Source organism: Amblyomma americanum, chromosome 1, assembly GCF_052857255.1.
Source record: "Amblyomma americanum isolate KBUSLIRL-KWMA chromosome 1, ASM5285725v1, whole genome shotgun sequence".
NCBI classification, from domain to species: domain Eukaryota; kingdom Metazoa; phylum Arthropoda; class Arachnida; order Ixodida; family Ixodidae; genus Amblyomma; species Amblyomma americanum.
The window spans coordinates 332,997,514-333,022,429 of record NC_135497.1 but is presented as its reverse complement, the minus strand read 5'-3'; the positions used below and the strand labels follow the sequence as shown (position 1 = coordinate 333,022,429).

Genomic DNA, 24,916 nt, shown 5'->3' with positions numbered 1-24,916 from the left:
TAAATTAGAAAAGAAAGTCCGCACGAACACGGCGCTGAGGAGGCTTGCTACGAAGTGGTGTGCCGCCATTCGTTAACATCGGGTCCACCGAGTCGGGCGTCTCCGTCGCGCAGCAGTTGGACACTGGTGCTCTTTCTTTCCCAGGGATGGAGCCACCAGTGGCGGGGTGAGGGGACCCGGAGGAACACATTCTGCAGCGCACACCGTTCTGATTGGCTGAGATAGCCGCAGCCTTCACGGCGCTGCTAACGACTTGCCAGATAGAGTATAGAAGTAAATAAATAATGGAAAAAGCGGGAGCTGCGGCGTGAAGCCGAAAGTGTCTACTGTCGGCAGGGGCACTGGCATAGAGTTAATAGCACTGGTGTACTATTCCCGAGCAGTGCCGAAGCTGCTGCATGTTCTTCTTTGCAGGAAAGTTCACCGAAGACAGCGTCGTAGAAACTAAACAGTGCAGTCGACGATCGCGCATTGAGAAACTAACCTCGCAGACGTACTTCTTTGCAAGAAAGTTCACCAAAGACAGCGTCTTAGAAACTAAACAGTGCAGTCGACCATCGCGCATTGAGAAACCATCCTCCCAGACCACGACTTACCAGGCCATTTCCAAGCTGCAAACGAGCAGACGACTTTCGCGACGACCGACGCAAACGAGCAGACGACTTTCGCGACGACCGACGCATGCTGACGTGGCGTGGCGGAGACAGCGCCGTTGCTCGTCTGCTCGGGGCTATGTATACCACACCAGCGCCGCTAAGTCTATGCCAGTGGTCCTGTTGGCTGTCGAGATTTCCGGCTTCACGTCGCCTGTGTGTGCTGCAGCTCCCGCTTTTTCCACTGCCCCTATAACTCTAGCTGTTCGTAGTTCTCATGCGACCTATATATGTGATGGCTTCTTTTTGCCGTCTGCAAACGTGGCAACTGCCTGTAGGCAGAAGAGGCAGGAGTAGCCTGGTTGTCGTTTGCTTGAGCTTTGCGATCCCGTTTGGTTGCCTGCATGTAAGCGTATAGATTAACAGGTGTAACCTCACAATCTCTATCAAGAATTCCGAGCTGAAACGCGCTTTCACTGCCTTTTTCACTACAGTAGACTAAGAACAAGCGTAGAAGGATCGACATCTGAACTAGTTGGTAATGCATCACGAAAAAGTTTAGCGCACTCACCACGAACGACAAGGTAGACAAGACAACACAGGCGCATGTTGAACACATGTTGTCTCAAGCTTCCTGCTAAAACACTTGAAAAATTTCACTTTGGCGGATCCATATCTGACGCCAAACTCTTTGGCTGTTGTGGGTTACGTTGGGTGTCAAAATCCAAAAACATCGTCTGCATTTAGCATTGATGTCAAGGACCTCTTCTACTCGCTGCCGCATGATAATGTGATGAATTTTGTTAGCATGTGTATTACTGCGGATAATGCCGAACAACGCTTTTTTAATGCCTGTGGTATTTCGGTCCCTTCGTTTTTAGAACTGCTTTCGTTTTATCTTGCTTCGACCTTTGTTGAATGGAATGGGGGTTTGTTTCTTCAAAAGACTGGCGTCTGCATCGGGTCTAAATTATCTTCCGTCCTCAGTGATATCTTTCTTTCTAGAGTTGATTCCTGTGTTGAAAAGAATTTGAGTGGCCTTTCAAATAAGATTTTTAAGTACGTCGACGATTATCTGCTGTTTGTTGACAGGAATGATTTTACAAGGCGGGTAGTGGATGTGCTTATGATTTTTGGAGAGTATGACTGTGGACTGCAGTTTACATTTGAAGCGTCCACCAATGAATGTTTGCAGTTTCTAGATCTGAAACTTTATTTTAAGCAGTGCCGCGTTTGCTGGGTGTATTCACCGCGGTCAGTGAAGCCATTTTTAAATTTCAAGTCTAGCCATTCTAAAAATCTGAAATGTGGAATTGCTGTCGCCTGCTTAGGTTCGTCACTGCAGAAGTTGTGTTTTCACTCTAAGAAAGAAAACTTGTTGGAGCAATTGAATAGGTTAAGGTTGGCGTGGTACCCAGAGGATGTCTTGTCTCTGGTTTCTATAAAGGTGGTGAAAGAAGTTAAAGCTGTTAATAAATCTCCTCCAGGGCAGAGGAGGCAAAGAAAACGAAAAAGATCGCGGTTGTTCTTTATGTGCATCGGTTTTCGCACCAACTCGAAAATGTGGGTAACCGATATGATGTGAATGTTTTCTTTTCTGCACCCCCCTCCCCCACCCAAAAAAAAACTGAGCAGTATTTGTGCCCGGGTTGCTGCGCGCAGTGGCATGCGGGACAAAAAGAAGCGATGCACTGTGAAGCGTGGTAACCGCTATGTTACATGTGTGAAAGGAGTGGTGTACCACATTCCTTTCTCTTGTGGTCGGACCTGTATTGGTCAAAGGGGCCGTTGCCTAAATGTGCGACTGCAAGAGCACTTTTTGTCCCTAAAAAAGCCGCCCTCGTCCAATCTTTCTAAACACTGCTCCAAATGTACAGACTGGAAGCCTTTGCTTGATAAAACCACCATCTTGTTTCGCCATGCATACCAGTTGACTAGAGAAATTGCTGAGGCATATCATATCCGCAAGAATGAGCAATCGTGCGTGGCTGATCCCATAGTGGTCTTGCATGAGCGAGAGTTTTTGCATCTAGATACACCTGCTTGATTACCTTCTATGCGCCTGTGTCAATGCCTGTTTTGGTTTTGGTGTTTTGTATCTTTGTCTCTATATTCTGCGTTTTTGTAATAAACGCCCAGCTGCGAGTAAGCGCCTGTGTTGTCTCGTCTACCTTGTCGGGAGTAAGAACAAGCGTACCGGATGTTATCTGGCACGGCAGTATTTGCCTTCATTAATCGCGTCTTTAAAGCATGGTTTCTTGTTACAAGTGAGTAATAAAGCCGCCTCACAAGCTTTATCAAGAGCGCGGCGTTGAAACTCGGTTCAGTCGCACACCTGCATGTCGATGCACCACTCTACACAATAGAGTGCTGCACAGCACGCGAGCCTCACCGAAGCTGCGAGAATGAGGCCTGAGCGGGAGCTCTTGCGGAATGGCGGCCCGTACAAAGGAAGATGAGATATCGCGGGAGCGTGCTGGAGGCTCCAGATTAACAGTTTAAGGTAGCTTACTGCTGCATAAAAAGGCGACAGTACAGCCTCTTGCGTCGCGGCAGGCGCTCCTGAAGCACGAGCGGCGAGCCAGCGACGATAGTAACGATGGAGAGGTCACTCACCGCCATTATCACGCGACTCAGCAGAAGCAGGACGGGACACAAAACGACGTTTCCCCCTACTTCATTTGGGATTTGGGGAGTGCCGAGACCAAGAAACTGCATTCCAAAGTGGAAGCTAGAAAGAGGAAATTCATCCTTTATGCTCCATCATTCGATGAAGCTTGGATTATAATTTCGCATTTTTCTCATTCTCGCTCCATATTGATGAAGTAAATGTTTCAGCTAATGAAATCTAAAGGGCGACGTCAGCCGTTTGAACTCCTATTAGGGCTTATATCGTGTGTGGAGGTGAACAGATGTTTAAAACTGCTCATACATTTCACAGAAACTGACATATGCTATATAACGACTTATTAAAGGGGCACTGAGGAGAACTGACACCCGATCGGTCGTTGTTTTTTAATCGAACGTTCAAAGCAAGCGGTCTAAGCAAATTTCAGCAGGAGTCCTCAAATAAAGAAAGGTTCCGTCACCGTCTGGAAGAAGTTGAATTAACGAGCGTTAGATGACGTCATCAATTAATTACCATTATTGGCCGGCATCTTGTATTTATAAGTGATGTCATCAGTCAATCACCAATTGGGTTGCTATATTGATTTGCTATGGGGGCGGTCATCTTGAATTCCCCGGACTTTGAAAATTTCACGCCGAAGGGAGGGGGTAGCAGACCCCAAGAAATCGAGAAACGTGATGAGCAAGAGCTAACGCTCTTAAAAGCAAGCGCAGAAACATCGCGGAGTAGGCTATTACTATTGCCTTTAATTTCTAGCTCGCCAGCTTCTGAGTGATTTTTTCCGCAGTTAAATTTATCCAAAAGCCCGACCTACCGCCTCGGACAGTCCGAAACAGAAACCAGACAAGAAAGCTCTTCGAAGTTTTAGGTGCCGGATATGTGGGGTGTTCTCAATGATCGTTGCACTGAGGTTTGGTTTTATGGGATTTAACTTCCCAAAGCAACGCGGGCTACGAGGGACGCCGTAGTGATGGGCTTCGAATATTTCTGACCATCTGGGATTCTTTAACGTGCACCCCCGCCAGCTGACCCGCGCCTTTCGGGTCAGCAGCCGAGCACCATAACCACTGAGCCACCGCGGCGGCGTGTTACACTGAAGCGTACCACTTTGAGGAAAGGTCAAACGCCATCCCGAGCGTAACAGGGGCAGCCTGCAGGCCACGTGGTGGGTGATGGTGCTGCATCAGCTGCCAAAAATACCTGCGCTCGTGAGGAGCAAACCATAGAAGGCGCTAACCAACCCACTTGCCGACAGCCAACATCCTCGGCACAGAGGCACTCATCATACGCGCTACTAACGCGTATGATGAGTGCCTCTGCTGCGTATAAGCCGGACGGTAAACGCGCACGGTCTAGCTGGGCTCACACGGCAGGAAAGAGGCCATACGTCGCAATAAACCGGCCAGCTGAGAGGGATATAGTCTTCTTTGACACCTTCATCTTGGCGACCACCAGTATAATAACCTCCGATTTTTCGCTCGCGTTTACTATGCGAACACTTATTTGCTAACAGGGGATATTCCTCGCAGGCGCTATAGACGGGCTCGTTAAGTCGCTCCCACGGTGGCCAGTGGCATTGAAGTCCGCTCTGCGCGTCACGAATCACCGAGCCCGGCACATCACCCTGGCAAGCGAATTAACTTCACCCTTCTCCAGTTCCGGCAGGGAAAAAGTAAAGAAAGCGGTGCCCGCCCCGAGCGCGTTTCAAGTCACGCGCGCTCAGAGCCGGGCCTACCGTACATCACCGCGCACAACACGCCACCGCGCTTGACCGTGCATCGTGTTTCAGGCGAGCAGCGGCGAGCGCGAACCGCGACGCCCCAAGCGCGTAAGTTCAACAAGTATCTGTGCGCCGGATCCCGACGTCGCTCTTGCCGCCGCGCCGAGAGGCGTACCGCCGCAACAGCTCCGGGACAGCCTTCTCCAGTGATTACACCCGATCGGGTTTCTTTTTTGTAATAACCTCATCAGCGGCGCTCGCCTTTAACGACCGCAATCCGAAAAATAAACGTGACTCCCCGCGGCTAACACAATGAGCGAGCGAAGCAAAGCCAAGGGCTCTTCTCGCGACAAGAAACTGCTCGGAAGAAAAGGGGGAGGGGCCCCTCCTCGTCCTCGACGCGCACGGCGTACGCGCCGGCTGTCCAAAGAGCAAAGCGGGCAAAGACTCACGCAGAAACGTGACTGGGTGGCGGGGGGTTATAATTGGAGAACGTGCGAGAGAAGAGGAGGGGAGGAGGAATCGCGAGATGCCGGGTATGTGTTTAGGGTGAACGAGTATATGACGAGATATGAGAGACGAATCGAGGAGCAGAAAGAAAATGGGTGGGGGGCGCAGAAGGAGAGCGGCGAGAAAAATAAAAAGAGATGTACATGTGTACAGGCCGCGGGCAAAAAACGCAAGCCACAGAGAATACGCTTATCAGAAATGCGGTCATTAAAATAGAATAAAAGGCTCAGCGGAGGCGAATAGATTTCCCCTTTATTAAAGAAACAGCCACCCCGAGAGAGAACTAGCGGTTTGGCGGGAGGGAGAGGGCATTGAATAGCGACGAACGAGTTGCCTTGAGAAGGGAAAAGAGGGTGAGAGAAATTTCTTTTGCTGTTTAGGCACGCGGGCGCACACGAGGGAAAGAGGGTTTCGTGGGAGGAGGAGGGGGCAATCATCCAGTTAATTATCCAAATCCTGTTCTTTGCAGCAGCGGGATCAATAAGAGCTCGGCGGAGGCGGCCCTAATCGAATGCGTTTTGCGAGAACGCGTTCCCTCTCCCTTCGCGGGCGACTGTTCTTGCCTCCTTTCCTTTCCTAGCCTCGTTGCCAACGGCCATGACGTCATGGCGCCTGTCTCGCGGCTGCGCGCTAGCATGCCCTGCTTAGACGCTCGCTCAAACTCTGTGTACCAACCCTCACTTCCATCCACCCTCACAACGTTTCTTCATCAACTTTCGCGATGAAACGAACGAACCGCTGCCAGCCAGCAACGTAAACGGCGAGAAGAGATACTTGTGTCGCCATCTATGGAGAAAGCAGTTAAGCAAATGTTTTAATGTTCTAGACAGCGCTGTATGAAGATGAGAGGCTTTACCTTGAGAAAAAAATTACCGAATTGACTAAATTTGAAATTGAGCTTAAAATTATTAAGTTATTAGGCGGACTTGTTGTAGCCTAAACTAAATGTCTTAAATTTGAAAAATTTTCCAGTTGTTTTGAGCTATTCAGCACATTATATTGCTCATTATATTGAATAAAAAGCAAGATACACTGAATTGTTGATATTATGTTACAGTTGAGACCGCAAGTAGTCGATTATTCTCCCCCTCTAATAAAGCCATCGTCGAGCAGCGGGTTTTTCTTGCAGTGCCCACAACGCTGGGCGTAACAAAGCGTAATGCCTCTTGAAGAACATGCCTGAAGCGTCAGGGGTTTTTCTGCCCGCCGTAGAGCGCGCGCCCGCCGTATAGCGGCGCCGTCAGATGACCCTCTAGCAGACGACACGCAGGCAGTACAGAATTTTCTTGTGACTGCCGTTGCAGCAAAAAGCATGCCTTCTGGTGCGCTGTTTCTTATATTATTTGTGTGGTGTGATTCATCATCATCATCAGCCTTACTACACCCACTGCAGGGCAAAGGCCTCTCCCATGTCTCTCCAATTAACCCTATCCTTTGCCAGCTGCATCCACCCTTTGCCTGCAAACTTCTTAATCTCATCCGCCCACCTAACCTTCTGCCGCCCCCTGCTACGCTTACTTTCTCTTGGAACCCACTCCGTTACCCTTAAAGACCAGCGGTTATCTTGCCTTCGCATTACATGCCCGGCCCAAGCCCATTTCTTTCTCTTGATTTCGACTAGGATGTCATTAACCCGTGTTTGTTCCCTCACCCACTTTGCCCGCTTCCGATCTCTTAACGTTACACCTATCATTTTTCTTTCCATGGCTCGCTGCGTTGTCCTTAACTTAAGCTGAACTCTTTTCGTTAGCCTCCACGTTTCTGCCCCGTAGGTGAGTACCGGTAAGATTATGCTGTTGTACACTTTCCTCTTGAGGGAAATTGGTAAACTGCCACTCATGATCTGTGAGAGTTTGCCATATGCGCTCCACCCCATTCTTATCCTTCTAGTTATCTCCCTTTCATGATCCGGATCAGCTGTCACTACCTGCCCTAAGTAGACGTATTCCGTCACAATTTCTAGGCTCTCGCTGCCAATTGTGAAGTGTTGTTCCCTTGCTAGGCTGTTGAACATTACCTTGGTTTTCTGCATGTTAATTTTTAGACCCATCGATCTGCTCTGCCTGTCTAACTCGTTGATCATGATTTGCAGTTCACCTCCTGATTGTGATTAGTGTTACCGTTGACAAGTGACGCGTCGATGACTGTAGTTGCTGGAGGGAGTAGCGAGCGAAAATGCATTGCTGTTGCGTTACATTTTGCATGTCTAGTCAGCGGAACAAGAAGCCCGGCGTTTCGGTCCATGAAATTCCTGCCGACTTAGAACTCCAGGAAAGACTGCTCAAGGTAATTCAAAGAAAGAACTGGCAGCCAAACACAACATCAAATTATTCTGCAGTTTGTTGCTTGCATTTCCAGACAAGGAAATGCTACTGTAGACACTTTGACTGCCCACCAAGACAGGGGTGGACTCTTTTACCCGACATCAGCGCTCCGAAGATTGTTACATGGCCTCAAGAAGTTCGTCGATATCATGCTCAAAGACCGAACACACCTTCAAAGGCCACTGGACACATGCTTGCTCTACAACTATAGTGCGAATAAAATCGCGGGTTTGCCTGTCCTGACCTGTGAGAACAAGGACAGCGGCCACAGGGAAGCACTACTGCATATTATCTGCAAGAAGTTAATCAAACCGTTGCTAACAAACCATGCACTTGACATAACAGACAAGAACGCAGTTGCGAAGATGTACAAGAAATCTCTTTTCCGAAAATTCTTGAAACCGCAGTAAGAACGATTTCCGCCGCCTTCATCACACCGACGCATGCCATTTTTCCTTGTAAGTGCGCACGTGTCTGTACCTTCAAGCGCAGTTTTTTTTTAAATATTCACAAGTCGCTCGCCATGTCTGATACTCCCCTAGTTCCAGTTATCATTCCATCAACGCACGTGCTTTTGTAGAAATCCGGTCAGTAAGGCCTGCTGCGTTATTCCCAAAGTCACTGTGCGCGTGTGCATCACACAGGAACCTAATGAGTTGTGTTTCTTGCGGAAAGAATAGAGAAGAGGGGCATGGTTTTATTTGAAATTTGTCAACGTTATTCAAGGAGGTACCGTTCGGCGAAAGCTCTCCGGAAAAATGGCCAGAAACAGCGCAGGCTGGACCCTCCAAAATCTGCTTCACCGGATCGAAACATCTCTCGCCATGCTCCACAGCAAGATTGTAACAGACGCGCACTTCGCAAAGTTCTAAAAACCTTAGATATGAGGGATGTGCCCCCTGCGGGCCAACGAGTCCCCAGGCAGGTTACCGCGACGTCTCCGGCTTCCATCCATTGAGCGCCATGCAGTCCTTTCCCACGGGTCACCTAGCTACAATTGAGAGCTCAGGTAATTCCGGACTTCCTTCTGTCCTTATTCTATCTCATGGATTATTTTCCCTTTTTGCTTGTCCGAAGTAGTTGATTTCTTGCCATTGGCTGCAGTAAAATATACAACCATCCATCATGCAGCGTAAATACTTATTTTGCGGCATTTCTAGCCCCTTCAAGCAATTGTTGCAATATGGATGTTTCGAAAATGTTCCTTTTGTTGTAAACCGTCCAAAAGTTACTGGTTATGCAGCAGACAAAAGGTCCTAACGGTATGATAGAGCGGCGTGCACAGCACGCTTTCAGATTTCGAAATCGAAATTGATGATTCTCCTTCAGTATTATGTGGAAGTCAGCTCAGACTTCTTAGGCATTTGCTGCACTCTGAGACCTTCAAAAACATGTTCTTTGTCATTAACAAAATAAAAGTTGTTGCTCAAAGCCTGCAAAAGGATGAAACAGCATGATCGGGCGCCGCGCATCACAGCCTCCCAACCATTGAAACCGAAATTGAGGGCCGTCTTTTAGCACCGCCTAGCGGCCAGTCTGCGCAATGTCGAGGCGATCTCGGGGCCCATTGAAATCGAGGAGACGCTTCAGGCATGTTCTTCAGGAGGCATTGCAAAGCGTTTGTGTGCGTCTTCTCTTCGCGGTTCTGCTGGTAGCCGTGCTGGGACGTTGTGGGCGTTTTTTGTCCGAGACACACTTTTGGAGCCTAAATTTCAGGCAGTTACATATTCAGTGTTATAAGCTAGAGTAGTAAGAATGATTGAAATCACATGCAACGACAGACTGGGGAAGAAGGTACGGGTCAAGTGCAAGTATCCTTTTGCGTGGTCTGTTTTTGGTTGTTGCGATCAGTTTCCTAACTGCTGTACACTGGAACCTTAGCATGGTAGCACAATTATGTCGAACAGTTGATTTCTTTAAAAAAAACGACGCAGCCCCGACGACACAATCGCGGACCTGAAGAAGCTGATAGCAGCACAAACAGGAACGCGATGGGAGAAGATTGTGTTGAAGAAATGGTGAGTTTAGCTTTGTTGCTTTGCAAGTGGCTCCAATCTTATAAGTAATTGGCGTTTAGGTGGAATCTTTACTAATTATTATTGCTGTGATATTACTCGGTGTGACACATGGGGCATGTTTGCGCGAACGATGCCTGTGCTGCGACAGATCTTGATCACATCATGCCTGTGAGTGACGCACAGAGTTTGCGATTGTGAGCGGTGCGGAAAGAATATCGGCGACTCTCATGCTGGTGTTCGTTCCGTGATTCGCATCACTCCCTTATAGTGATTGATTTCAACTTTCATGACATTTCCGCAGGGTATTGTCTGAACCAGGATGTTTGTGTTCCGGATTTTGCTTTGGTTAATAGTTAGTTGTTGAATTCTAGTTTAGCTCCCATGCGGAAGTACAACGGTTCGAACCTGTTTACTTCCGTGTGCGTACAGATCAAAAAATAAAAAGCAGTATCAGCTACATTTGTAGTGAACAATTTATAAGGAAATCGTAACTACCATGAACTGCATAGAAAAATGATGAAATACAGTTTGCTGCATGGCTCTATTTGGTGCTGTAGACCGCACTCTGGCAGTGCACCTTAGATGCCTAGGGCGTCTTAGGAAAGCCTTCAGAATCAGTTTCAATGTGCATGGTATCTTCCATCAGACGTCCACGGTGCAGCTGGTGATGACTGTATTACGTAAATGCGTGGATTTTTACCACGCCTCTTGATGGTGGCTATTGTGACAGCAGTGCAAGCCATCTTATTATGTGGTTGGCATACCAGGGAAAATTTGTTATAGTTTCTATATTAATTTAAATTATAGAAGGGAATCACATTCCTTAAAACCTGTCGCTAGCCATACTAACCAGCATTCCATGGCGGCCCACAGAGAGAGTGAAGGCTTGCCCAGACTGCCCACTGACGTCATTGAGTAGGGGAGCTACTGCGAGAAGCTGCTTTTAAAAATTATTTCTAAAACTTTAGGGCCCACACAGAGCTTTCAAATTTGACTCGAATACTCACAAAGACCACCTTTACAGATCTCTTGCACTATAATAAGCCCATCGAAATCATTTCAGGGTCCCTTTAGTACATACCTAAACAGCAATACATGCTTCTCTTTCATCTTTGCTAAGAAACCTGAGCTTGCTCATTTGCATGAATAGTTTCATTACTGGTCCTGGTATTTTGTACAAACAGTACAAACAAAAAAACAGGCAAAACATCTCAGAGCTAGAAGTTTTCTTCAGTACCATTTGGTTGCAGGCAAAGTGTTACTAGAGCTTTTTGCAAGGCCATGAAAGGTTCTATAGCATTGGCCGCAAGATCGAGCAGAGTCGCCATATTGCAGCACAGCGGCGAACCTTCATTAGTGCAGATGCCTGCTCACGTCGTCTGCTGGCCAGCAACGTTTACCTGCACGCGTACGGCACACATTTCTGGTGATTGTTGTTTCACTGTTTCAGTGCACTCCTGTTTACTCGTCTGCCTCTTGTGAAATCGATGTGAACGCGCTATCATCCTACGCTATAATGAAGGCAATAATTGTCCATATTAAGTATGTCACGCTGGATCGTGACATCCTACCTTGGTCTTTGGCACTTCAGGTTCCTTGCCACGCGATGCCCCAAATACTGCGGCGATGGCGTTAGGTGCCATGTCAAAACAAAATGAACAGGTAGCTGCTGGCCATACAACTGAATGCAGCTGGTCTGCGATTTAATATTCTCATCAGTTATGGTTGGGATACTGACAGACTGCTGCCAAGTAGAATGCAGCTTGAACGGGCCAATGCGCCGGGCCGTTTTGTGCCCTCTTTATGCGTGATCAAACTGTTTTGGCATTTTGTTCTCACTTTTGAAAGGTACATGTAAGGCATTTATATATGCTTTTTTGCTGTTAAACTTGATGGCTGCTACACATCCGTCTCGTAGCAGTGAGAAAATTTTGCCTCAGGCAACTGTTAAAACGTTTGAGGATTCACATCATACCAAGAACTTAAATGTCACCGCAAATGTTACATGAGCGGTGTTTACATGAACCCGATAGGGACGGGTTGAGTTGACTTATTGGGTCGAAAACTGGTTACTGGGTTCCTGTAAGCGCACGCCGAGTTGGTTAGGGAGTCAATTGGTCGGGTCTAGTCAACTCTGCAGCAAGGAGTATGTTGACTCAACTCGACCCTGCCCCGATGTGCTTGTTGTTTAGTTTAGTTTAGTTTATGAGGGTTTAAAGTCCCAGAGCGACTCAGGCTATGAGAGACACCGTAGTGAAGGGCTCCGGAAATTTCGACCACCTGGGGTTCTTAAACGTGCACTGACAGCGCACAGTACATGGGCCTTTAGAATTTTGCCTCCATCGAAATTCGACCGCCGTGGCCGGGATCGAACCCGCGTCTTTCGGGTCAGCAGCCGAGCGCCATAACCACTCAGCCACCGTGGCGGCCTCCGATGTGCTTGTTGTAAACGCTGTCGAATTGGAGAGTCAAGATAGTGGGGGAGAGGATAAATGCGAACCTGTTGCTTGTGCCTCTGAGAGAGCGGTGGCGTGTTGCAATCTTTTAGGCTGCCACTGCTCGCTCGCAGTGCGCTGCTCAATGCTTGGTGTCACTGTAGTTGAACCAGTCTCGACTCGCTAAAATCGAGTTCATGTAAACGTGCAGTCGTTGAGTTGGGTTGGCCTTGCTCAGCCCGACTCCTGTCTCGACCTGACGCTATCAGGTTCATGTGAACAGGGCTATGGTCCAACTAGATAAATATATGCCATTGTCAGCCTAGTAACATTGCTATTCGGCTAAGTGGTAGTGCTTTCTCTCTTAAGCCCATTGTTTCTGAACAGTAAAAGTTAAGTGAAGAACATGAGCAACATATATGACATGTCAGTTTGTGGAGCGTAACAATAGCACTGAATATCATGCGCGCTTAACTACCTCGCTTCCCTCCTTGCCTGGCGGCGTGAACTTGGCGAAGAGTAATAGCTCTTGATAGTAACATGAATACGAAGACAATCCATTTCTTTCGGGACATTGAATTAGTATGGAAGGTTTTATTTCTGTTACCTACTTTGCAAATATCCCCAAAATTTTATTTTGCATAAGACTGAAATCCCTGTCGGAAAATTACAGTGCTAAAGAAATCTTCATTCCCTCAAAGCTCCATGCGTGAGTCTAACTGCACTCCTCATGTGCAGTAATGTGCAGTGTCTTCGCAGCGTCTTTTTCGTAGCTTGCACAGGAAAAACTAATTGCAGAAACTCCTGAATTTTAATGAGTGTGTAATAATCCTTCACACGGCCAAGTTTAACATCATTCGCACAATGTTACATGATTCACTTCACTGACATTGGCTGCAAGAGCACTTGCCTCATAGTCAGTTCGGTGAACTCTCTGAAACACTCTTTACATTGTACATGCAGTGGTGGGAATGCTGCGCCAGTTGCACCAACCTGCGCTAATTCATTAAACCTGCTACATGCTGGTACAAATCCATGATTTTTGAGGAAATTCAGCCAGTGCTGCACCAAAATGCCATTCCAGCAACCGAGAACTGCGGCAAATGCAAGGTGGCAGAGGTAACCGCTGAAAATGCGCAGGCTTGAGTGTGGTTTCTTCTCTCAGTGCATGACGAGACAGATGTATTACAAAGTCCAAATCTGCCTTGTTTCAGGTGTTAGCCCTATACGTACCGCTTACTGTTAGTACACGGCATGCATGCGTTTTGCATATCTGCTTCAACGACGCTGCCAACATTGTCCGAAGCGAACACGGCGAGTGCATATGCAAAAAAAAAAGTGCTTTTGAAGAGCCTTATGTAGTGCTTGCACAGCATCATCCCCTGTCCCGTAGGGTAAATGTTTGCCCACGAGTAAGGTTCCGCATGTGTTGCTGCTGATACCTCTATATCACGGACGTCATTCATGCTCGTTGTAATCCGGACCAGGACGAATTTTTCTTCAATTGCAAGGTTTCTGTGCAATCTGTTTGTCTTTCCTTTGTAGCTGTATGGCTGTGGTTGGATGGATGCTAATGAGCAACTACTTCGGTCTGTTTTCACAGTAGAGCCACATAATTCAAACTTTCGGGGTAGAAAGTCTGTTCATATAAATAGGAGTTCATGTTGCATGCAGCACGTGCAGTGATGGGGCTGGCGTACCATGACCGCACTGTGCACTCATGATCTCGAGCTTGTGTTCTTAAAGGCCCATTTACACGACGGACCAAATCAGTTTCATCCAGATGCTGACACAGCGCCACGTGACCTGACGTCACTGGCTCTGCCTTGTCCATGGATGGCGCAGGCTTCGCAAGCCAAAAACGGGTGTGAGGGTTTCACACTGCTGCCTGAGCTGCTGCGCTTTCAGGAGTACAAATCTTGAGAGTGCGCCTTCATCTCCGAGCGAGCCGACAGAGGCGAAGCCAGTGACGTCGGGTGACGTAGTGCTCTTTCCGCGGTCAGAATTGGTGATTTCATCTGTCGTTGGGATCGGCCTTAACCAGGTGTCCTCTGTCTTGTGACCTTGTGAGCTTGTGAATTATGAACCCACGACGGCGGCTCAGTGGTTAGCGCGCTTGGCTACTGAGCCGGGGTACCTGGGTTCAATCCTGGCCGCGGCGGCTACTCTTCTGTGGATGCGAAACGCAAAGGCACCCATGTGTTGTGCAATGTCAGTGCATGTTAAGGAACCCCAGGTGGTCTAAATTATTCTGCAGCCCTGCACTGCAGCGTCCTTCATGGCCTATGCGTCTTTGGGATGTTAAACCCCAAAATTAACAATTTGAATTATAGTCTCAGTGCAAGAAAAAATCGCCTGAACTGAGTCTCTTCGTCAAAAACACTTAATATTTTTTTGTTCACAGTAAAGGTCGAATTTCTTTCTTGGTGTGTTGATGCTCGTCCAACAACAGAACACAAGTTTATTGCTCGAGAAATGGCATTTAAATGTTTTTTTGCCACTCAACTCAAACTCGTCTCGTATACTGCAAAATAACTCTGTTATCACTGTTTTGAAGGATGATGTGGTGTAGCCTAACCTCTGGGATCCGCGCCCAAAAAACTAGCGACGAACTCTAGTCTTGAAATCAGCTGGTGGTGGCTACATTTGTTTTTGATTTTTTTTTGCCTTTTCTAGATTATAAGAGCTCCGTTTTCAATGAAAGCCTTTGTCATTAGAACAAAGTAATCTGTTGATACAGGCCAACTTTTCTGTCCTCATTGTCCCTTTAATTAAATATTTTGGGAAGCAGTGAAGTGCATGATATACGCCTGGCAAGTCCGAGACCATGAGCAGAGGAAAATGGTGCTGTTCTTTGAGTCAAAAGCCATGCATGTGCAACAAAGCATTGTGAGAGGCATGGCCATATTGGAGTGCAGGAAATTATCTCTGCTATATGGCATGGTTAGGGTGGGTTTGGTGGCCACTATAGCATGAGTACAGTCGTGAGCAGCCCTGTCTAGAGTGCACCAACGGTGCTGTGTGGAACAAGTCAGCGCCATCTAACTTTAGGTTCTGGGTTTGAGTTATGCGTCCCGTGCGCATGCGCGGCCAAAATTAAGCAGTGCCTTTCCGTGGGTTCTTGGTCTCATTCCCTCTCAGTGCTTGCGCTTCACGCCATCAGGGCTGCGCTGAATGATATGTAACAGGTAACAGCGACCGGAAAACCAACGCGTTTCGCACAAATCACGAGGCAGCTAGGCAAGCAAATGCTAGTGATAGCGGGTGAGCGCGCGTTTCAAAACCAAGTGCACTTTGCATGTGATATCAGGTGATCACGCGCTTCAAATACACACTAGGCTGAGAGTGCGAGTACTGGGCCTAGACGGTTGTTTGATGTCTGTTTTCGTCTTGTCTGTGTAAGGTTAGTGCGTTGCCACCACACACCATGCATTGTAGGCGTATTGTTTGATGGCGTGTCTTTGCACTGTTTAATCAGCTACAAGGGACACTGCATTTGGCATCCGTACAGATCTAGGAACTTGGGTGCAGAAACACGCGATCATCTGCTATCACTCGCGCTTGCTTGCCTGGCTGGCTCGTTACACTCATGAAACACGGCGGCATGGCGACGCCCTGGCTACCATCACAGCGTCACAAATGCAGGCAGCGCGGTCCCGGCAGCATGAAACGAGCTCGCAAGGCGGGTACTGGACAAGGAAACAATGAGCAGGCATCCCTCTGTTATTGCCGCTCATGTGCACAGGACGCATAGGTCAAACCCAGAGCCTAACATTAGATGGCACTGAATTGCTCCGCAGAGCACCAGGGCTGCTCACTGTACAGTCTGCAGCATCGTAATGCTGCCAAAGCAAAATGCCCATGATCATCTCGGAATGATCGCTGTGACCCATTATTAATTGTGGCTCTCACAATCGATCTCCTTCAATCAGGGCAGGTTTGAGGGTGCCAGTTAAAAGTGTGACTTGGGAGTGAACAATCACATGACACTTTTCAAATCTCGCAGGCATTAGTTTAAGCTTAAATAAAGAAAGCAGTAAATTTAAACTGAAGAAAACTGAAATGGGCATTTCTCAACTTTCTCTCCAGCTTTCACAAATGAAGTTTTGCACCAGCCTTAACGATACAAATGTTAGCTAATTTATCTTTGTTGAGCAATTGGGAAGTTAGATGCATTGAAAAATATGCGGACCTGGTCAAGACGACTGCCTACAACCCTCGGCTACTGATTCAGATCTGCAGGCAGCGTGTTGTTTTTTAAGCATTGGCACCAGTTAGGTGAAACATCCTGTATAATCTCATTTCTGCCTTATTTCTCAGTGTCTTGCTCCTGCTACAAAACATAAGCTGCTCTAAATCGAATTTTTGCCTGTTACAAAGCCTGTTCTCGAATGCTCTTGGCGATTCCCACCACCTTACATGTGAACAGTCAGCTTCCCTTTTCAGCAAAAATTCCTGAACATTGCCAGGGTGATCTTATTTTGGGGGAATAGTTCGGAGCAGTACAGGCAGTGCAGGCATCTTCTAGCTAAAGTAGATGTGCGTTCATCGTCTGTAACACGCCTGCCGGGCAGTATGCTGTCAGCGCTGCATTTAATCCACATTGTCCTCGACTCAAGGGTGCTAGCAAACCAGTCCATGACTCCTTTCATGAGGCAGGTCAGCGCAGAAAGCACACATCTGTGTGGGATTAGATTTTAACACAGCGCCTAACATGTCCTACAGTTTATCGTGTCTTCGCCCAAGGATGCACCTGTCATGGAAAACAGGCGCAGCAGCTTCGCCTCAAATAATATAGGAGGAGGCACTGTGCATGCATAGTATGTTGCTGTAATTCTGAGTGGCACTTTTCTTCCCAGTGTAGCACTGTGTCTCCATGGTGATACTTCACGAGGCAAAGTGCATTCGCTGAAAGTTACTCTAAATTTGCCTGTCTGTCAACCGTATAGCAGTGACTTCTGCACAGACAGGCAGTGGTGCGCACAGTGGTGAAAAGGTAAACAAAAAACAAAACTTCCATTAAGCAAGTGTGATACAACAAAAATATCAGACTCATGAGCGTGCTTCACAGCAAATGCATGCAAAACATATGAGCAAATCACAGATCACAAAACAAGAACTATGTGTTTACATCCAGTCCTGTTTTCCTACAATCTGCTCTTTTTTCCCATAATGTTTGCCGATTCTACGTTTTTTTGTGCAAAATTGGAACATTTTAAGCAGTATGTCACTTATCCACTCCGAAGTGTAGCTTTCTTTGGCAGAAAACTCTATGTAAACATGGGAGATAACTGCCGCCGCACACGTTTCCTGTGAGCACCGCCGACTGCTGGTCCACACTAGAAGAGCAATGGGGCCGCCACCAATAGGTCGACCTCACGGCGAATATAGGTTTTGCATGTTTGTGGCAATACTTGGAAGTGACAGTCATAGCGAATCTCATCTCATCTTGTCTCATTGTCATTGCTTTCAGCAACAAAAAGTGAAAATTAATAAAAGTACTTCATCACATTTGTCCTAAGTGCAGCTATCAGAATTTCGATAATGGTGCATTATCATACTTATGATACGCTCACAGGCACCTTTCTGCCACCATATGTTGGATAGTTGTTCACCCAGCATATAAACTCGAGCAGTGTTTGGGGAAAAAATTTTTTTTATTGGATAGGCTTTTGGCGGGTTTGTCAAATGATTTGCTGTATTAATCTCTCACGAAGGACTGTAATGGCAGCAAATTTCAGTTCCTGTAACATGTTGCCAAAATAATTCTTGTGATTTTCCTGTGCCGTTTGGAGCTGGTCTGCATGTCTTCATTTACTGGGCATGCAGGTGAAGGGCAGTACTTTTGGATGAATACAATATAGAAGAGGCACTTAGAAATGACGATATGTGTAGTGTAGGATTACTGTTGATACTTGGAATCGTAGTGTCCTGCTCTAACCACTTTAAGATTTGGTTTCTAAAGCTAGTCTTTCTGCGGGTAGTAGCCGGCTGCCATGTAACTTTTACTGGTGATAGCCAATACGGACTTCAAATTGAGTGGAAACTTTGGTTGTTGTTCTCATCCCAAGCATAAATAGAATAGATGGGCTTTTGTGGGGCTCTTGGAAGCAGAAGAGCAGAGAAATACCGCAGTAACTGTCGTGTAAAGTGCAACCTGTGCACTTAGACACTCAAGGTCAGGAAAAGTTAACGTTGCAAGGAAGAGACAGTTATGAGGAGAGGAACGGCACATGCATTTCTGCAGTTGTCTCGTTCAACATTTGCAGACATGACTCTAGATTTACGTGATGAGAGCATATGGACACATTCGAGAACAGATTGGTTGTGAAGGGAAAGGGTAAAGGAAGCAGTGCAATACGGAAGAGAGTAGTGCACTGTGATAACACCAACAGCACATGAGTGCGGCTGAACATGGTTAAGGGCAAGTGCACAGAGCATGGCTGGACATGGTCAAGGGCAAGTGCACAGATGTGTGCACAGTAAAAAGTAGCGGTACCCATGTCAAAGGAAATTGGTACACAGGACACCTCTTGTGAAGCATGTGAATTCACTCATTGCATGAGGAATTTGAGTTTACATACAAATGTGCAAACTGAGTGTGATGTCCGACACATATATACACAGTGCACACGTTTTGATAAACGCATTGTCAGAGCACATTAGCCCAGCTGTCGACACTGTGTTCATTTTTAGTTATTTGAAGAAGACTGAGTTTTTAGGACCAAAAGTTAACTTAGAAGGGACACTGAGGACAAATTAAAATTAGCCTGTCTTAATGGATTAGGGCTGTTACCATGTTTCATGCGCACAGATCCCTGAGGCCAGGCTACACCGCCATCTACCTTCAAGCGATGATTATGGAGTCCTTTTTGGTGCTGAGGTCGTGAATTTGAATGAAGTGATGGGAGGATTTTTAAATGCAGTTTTCTCAGCAATAAGGTCATCTTTTGCTGCTGGACAGAAATAAACATAGCTAGAAAGAGCCGTAAAATCTAGTTTTACTATGAACAAATGTTGGATGCAGTTGTCTCCTGTATCCCTTTAAGGCAATTCTGGGGTGTTTTTGAGCACATTTAGTTAACAATTTCACTTTGTACTTTAGAGCTGCTGCTTCATTGCATGGAGTGATACAGTAAGTAAAATGCATTTAAAATGGCAAAAAAGAAAATAGTAAATCAAATTGAATTATGCGTCGCCACAAGCAGCCTTTTATGGGATATGCCATTGATGTTACAAATGCTTTCAGCAAAACTTTTGCATTCACATTAATAGCTAAGCTAGCAACTGCAAACAGAAACTCAATGTACTGTAGTATCCAGTGCATAACTTGCTTTGTTTTACTGAATTTTTCATCAGTGCATTTTATACAGTGGTGCAACTTATATACGATGAAAACTGGTGCACCATCGGGCTACGCCATGTTCCCAGCAGCTGTGCTTGAAAAGAAAATTGATATATAAAAGAGCAAAAAATCAAGTTATTTTTAAAATGTTATCTTTGGGTAGAACCACATAATTTCGCCAATACGTGACTGAATGCAGTGTTGACACAAAGCGTGCGCCGCTGCTACATCTAGTCCAGCTGGTCCAGCCATATTCCTGAAAGTTTTGATTTCAGCGTTGCATCGATATGGCTTCACATTCATCGGGAGTAGTTTTTGCTCAACTTGACACAATGGCACCACCTACGAGGCGAAGGAGCTATAATGCAAAATTCAGGTTGCATGCTTTTGAATATGCGCTAGAGAGTGGGAAGCAGTCAGCAGGGAGACAGTTTGATTTGAGCAAAAAAATTATCCAGGACGGTCGCAAAGCCACAAGGACACTCCGGTCAGTGAAGCCAACAAAAAAGGCAGACTGCAGGGAGAAAGCACGCTGGTCAGATCTTCAGAATTGTTTGCATACAGCAGCTGCCGCAAGCATGTATTTTCCTCTTACTCCCTGGCGAAGGGATCCTCAGAATGTTTTTATAGCACTTACCATATGAACAGGTGCGTCACTGGTGCAACTTATGTGCGATTTCTCGCTGAAAAACTGTGTTTATGGGGGTACGACTTATAGACCAGAAAATAGGGTAATGTCTGAGACTGACTATGAAAAAGAAGTCACATATTTTTGTCCACCAAGCACAGAGCAGGTACCAGTCAGTGGCTGTAACAAACATAGAGTTGCCTGTAAAAGTCGCCTCAGTTCTTGCCATATGTATATGCAGACGCCCGACTTTTCACATGGACGACACACCACATAGCTGCTAGTTTGGTGTGGAGGATTGAGGCTGAGGGGGAAGCATGCAGTAACTGTTCGATTTATGTATGTTAGCATCAAATAATCCCTATAGTTGCCTTCTAATTTTACTTTGCATACATAGTTTGTGTCGCTCAGGCTCCTACTAATTACAACCAATTTTTTTCTGTTCAGGTACACAGTCTTCAAGGACAACATCAAGCTGGACGATTGTATCCTTAAAAAGAAAACTGCTAAGTGTTGATATGCAAAGTTTTGTGCTGAACTGAGTAGTTGCTTTAGATTTCATTTACAGTAATCGTGGTTCTGAAAGATATTCAGAAGGTTAGTATGAACATAGTGCTGCGAAATGTTAGTGCTGTGGCTCGTTTTATTTATGCTTTTAACTTCACATTTCGATACCGTGCTTCATTTCTTCATTTTTATTGATAACCACCTCTTGTTTGTGGTGCTATGTCAGCATGGCGCAAAACTTATATTTTTGTATATAAACCTGCTTCTTGCTTTGTTAATGAAACTGTAAATATTTAGAGTGATTCTATGCGCTTTCATTATATCAGGCACTCTTTCATTGTGCTAACAGATCATTGAGCTGTCTATCAACATTACATAGGACTGTAAGTTTACTTAAAGGTTTTGGATTATGAAAGTGGGCAAATTCCACAGAAATGCACTAGTATCAATTACTATGCTGTGTCGGATATGTAGCTAATCTAAAACTCAATGTGAAAAGTAGAGAACAGTGTTTTTAACTGTTCATTGAATGTTCTACATTATGCTGCAAATGTGAAATGTCTTAACAGTGTGCACCAGATGAAATTCATGATGGCATGAACCTGGAGCTCTACTACCAGTGAGATGATGACCGTCATCTCAGACTGGCCATTGTACACGGCTTCCCATCTCTAAACCTTGTCAGTGATGCTTGTTGTGAATGTGCAGTGACCAAGTCAAGTAATCAACAAAAGCAAGAGAATAAATGTTTTGTTTCTTTCGTACTTATTTCTGTCATGACAGATTTGTACTGTGGCCACAGCAGCAGCATATGAATGGCATCACATGCTGTAAGACCAGTCTCAACACACTTGAATGTATTTAAGTCCGACTGCTCTTTCTCTGTGCATCTTCCTTGCAACTTGAAGACTGCATTTCACCTTTAATGAAGTTTTCCTGAACCTGGTGCAATTTGGGCAGTTGTGGTCAGTCAAGAGGCAGTAGTCGTGAATATTTCTTTTAGCTTTGCATATGAAGCTAATCTTACCAAAAAGCAGCTGCAAAACTGTTTCTTTAGCTTTGGCCTAATTTTCTAGAAACAGGGTAGTCAAGACTGTGGTATAGTTTTGCGTAATTCCTGCACATTTCATGTGCCATTTGCAAGTAATAGTAACTAGCAGTCGGGGTGAAGGGAAATGAAGTATCTTTATTTGCACCAATTTTGAAAACCTTTAGTCTAGATAGGTGGGATGGAAGAAGAGAGGAGGAATAGGCGTTACGTGCAACTAACATTTTTTAAAGCACTGTTCAAAGGGGAACAAAAATACACATGCATAGTAGCATTCTTAGAAAGTGTAAAATGGAAATTTGGGCGAGTCGGTACTGGCCAATGGGCTTTACTAAAGCACAAGGTGGGTTTCAGTCACTCGGGGATCAAAAAATTACGGAGTGCACCTAAGACTACTTAAGTGATGTGAATGCGAAAGCATGCACTCGGGGTGTTGCGCTGCTGTGATGGCGTAGTGCTCTAATGAAGTGGTGAGCGAAACTGATCTATTCACGCCGGCCTGAGTTCGGAACCCACTTGGGAATAAATTTTCTTTTTCTTTCTTTCCTGACGATGTAGGCAATGCCAGTGACGTCATGAGGTCATTAGGGGTTTTCAGTCCATTTCGTGTGGACAGTCGGTCAGTGCCGGATTTTCTGACTGATGAGCCTACAATGCTTTCGCATTAATGATTTGTGAAGAAGAGGGGTTGGTCAAAGGTCCTTTTCCAAACATTTTGCCCCAGAAGAGCTGAGCACCAGGCTAGGGGATGTACCTGTTAGAAAACCAGTGATTGAACGGTGGCAGTGGGGATTGAACCCAGCACGCCCCGAATGTGAGGCAGATACTCTGACCACTAGGCCACCGTTTTGGTGACCCATTTTAAGTAGCGCCCGTGTTGTCTTTCTTTTTGTGGTACTTGTCTTTATTGCGCTGAGAATATGTACGACTAGAAAGTCTGAATAGGAGGAAGCAAAACAGAAGTTGGGAGTGGGAACAAATTAACTGCAGCAATATATTGCGTGGCGGGATGCCATGCTAACACACATACTGTATCCAATCCTTTGCATCATCGAGGCAAGAACTTGCCAGCCTGTTTGTGGCAAGTTCAGCTACCTGAGTGCTAGTAGGTAATGGATGGCACCAACAGTTTTTGCAGTGGGAAGACAAGTGCGCTCTACTGCATGAATTAAGGAAACAATTAATACCCTGTCATTAGGCTACCACCGTATGGGAAATATAAACATGACCAGAACTGAGGGGTATTCTGTGCACTATGCCCACAGTGCAAGTGTTGTACTTAGTTCAATAAAATGTAGAACTGCTCGAATAAGACCGGACAGGAGACAGAATCGAAAACGACCACGGGTGCAGACTTCCAACTGCTAATTCATGAGTGAAAGCGCATGGTAGAGCATGATGCCATGCTGCATTTAACAAGCTTTCAGTGCGAAGAATGTAAGGGTAGAAAGCATCAACAGGCATAGTTGTCTGAGCTGAAAAGAAATTATCTAAAATCTTCAAGGAATTGTCCTTGTTGAAGGGCAGAATGCACAGCCTTGTATCAAGCACTTAGGCCACTCCAAGATATGATTAATGATAAAAGCATTGTTATCGTTAAAAACTAGCAAAACAAGAAGACTAGGAAATCATCTGCATATCTATTTAAATATCTTTGCAATACCTAGGCTGATGAATAAATTTTTTCAGAGTGCAATTGATTTTGGCTGATACGTCTTACAACATGAGTGCAACACATGGTCCTATGTATGGCGCATGCTTTTGCTCTTAAAATCAGTTGTCAGAATTAGCAGTCATGGAATTTAAATGCTGGGCTGTTGGCTGTCCAGAAAAGCCTTCACTGAGACACTGCAAACATTTTTGGAGGCTGCGATTTCTGACATATCGATGCACTCGTGAGCAGCCAAGAAACATTTTGTTGTGCAGAACCAAGTAAAATAATTCAGTCACCACAAAGAAGCCATAGTTGATGCCTATCAGATCTTCCTGGAGAGCTGCTGACTTTGAATGGGTCATCTGGCACAAGCCTGCTTGGGTTCACTTGAAGAAATTTGTTGACTTGTCATTGCCAACTCTCGTGCTTGTTGTTTCTGAAGGCAGCTTGCACCAAATTGAAAGTGCTGCTGAACACTGCAGCATACTGACTGTGCGGCACAAAACAAGCGAAAAAACGCATGAACAACATAGACTAGTTTAGCCGCTGCAACCCCAAACAAAAAAATAAGTGACATAAACTGGTTCCCGTCATTTAGGTGTCTGTTCATGTCATTTGTGCATCATGTCTCAGTTTGTTTCATGCAGCACAATTAATACAACTGACCGCCGTGGTGGCTCGGTGGTTATGGCGCTCGGCTGCTGACCTAAAACGCGGGTTCGATCCCGGCCGCGGCAGTCGAATTTTGATGGAGGCGAAATTGCTGAGGCCCATGTACTGTGCGATGTTGGTGCACGTTAAAGAACCCCAGGTGGTCGAAATTTCCAGAGCCCTTCTCTGCGGCGTCTCTCATAGCCTTAGTTGCTTTGGGACACTAAACCTCCATAAACCATAAACAGTTAATACAACCACTGACCAACTTGCCTAAACCAGCCTTCTGATCCACCTTGACATGCTGACATGCTTATTCGAAGGGCACGAGAGTGCTTGAACACTCCTGTTTGCCTGTTGCCCATGTATATTTCAGCCCCTGGCCGTCGTTACTGCCTTGCATCATTCTGGTCTAGTTTTTGTTGTACCCCTGAATGTTCTGCCATTTTAAGCTTTCTTTTGTGAGTGAAAAAGGGAACAGATTCTTTAGTGTATTGCCCCAAAGGAAGAAACATTGCATGATGATATGTGGTTGACACGAGCATTAGGAGCATGCGCATGCTGTACTGGGCCTTGCCTTGTACATCTCGACAAAGTGTAATGCTCAAAAAGAAAGGAAAGCCTTAAAAACAAAAAGTGGCAGTTTTGATGACGGGTATTTCAGTGGTTCTTAACCTTTCACTACAGCTGTGCACTCAAAATTTGGGAAAATGCTGAGGGTCTTGCGTTTCCATTCGATTGTTGTCTCTATTTGGAAGCGGACCACAGCAGTTGTGTGCAGAAGAAGACCGAAGTAACTAATCTTGCACAACACGGGTGCACTAGTGTTGTGTACTATATAACATAGCAGCTCT

At 45.9% G+C, this 24,916-nt stretch overlaps 1 protein-coding gene across 1 annotated transcript; it reads left to right on the top strand.

Annotated features, from left to right (window-relative positions):
* The first annotated feature begins 9,392 nt into the window (after positions 1–9,392).
* On the top strand, positions 9,393–21,473 carry ubl (Ubiquitin-like protein 5). Its single transcript, XM_077649920.1, has 4 exons — positions 9,393–9,587; positions 9,711–9,794; positions 20,650–20,687; positions 21,289–21,473. The coding sequence occupies exons 1-4, from the start codon at positions 9,532–9,534 to the stop codon at positions 21,330–21,332; spliced, it is 222 nt and encodes a 73-aa protein (XP_077506046.1). The 5' UTR covers positions 9,393–9,531; the 3' UTR covers positions 21,333–21,473.
* Positions 21,474–24,916: the final 3,443 nt, after the last annotated feature.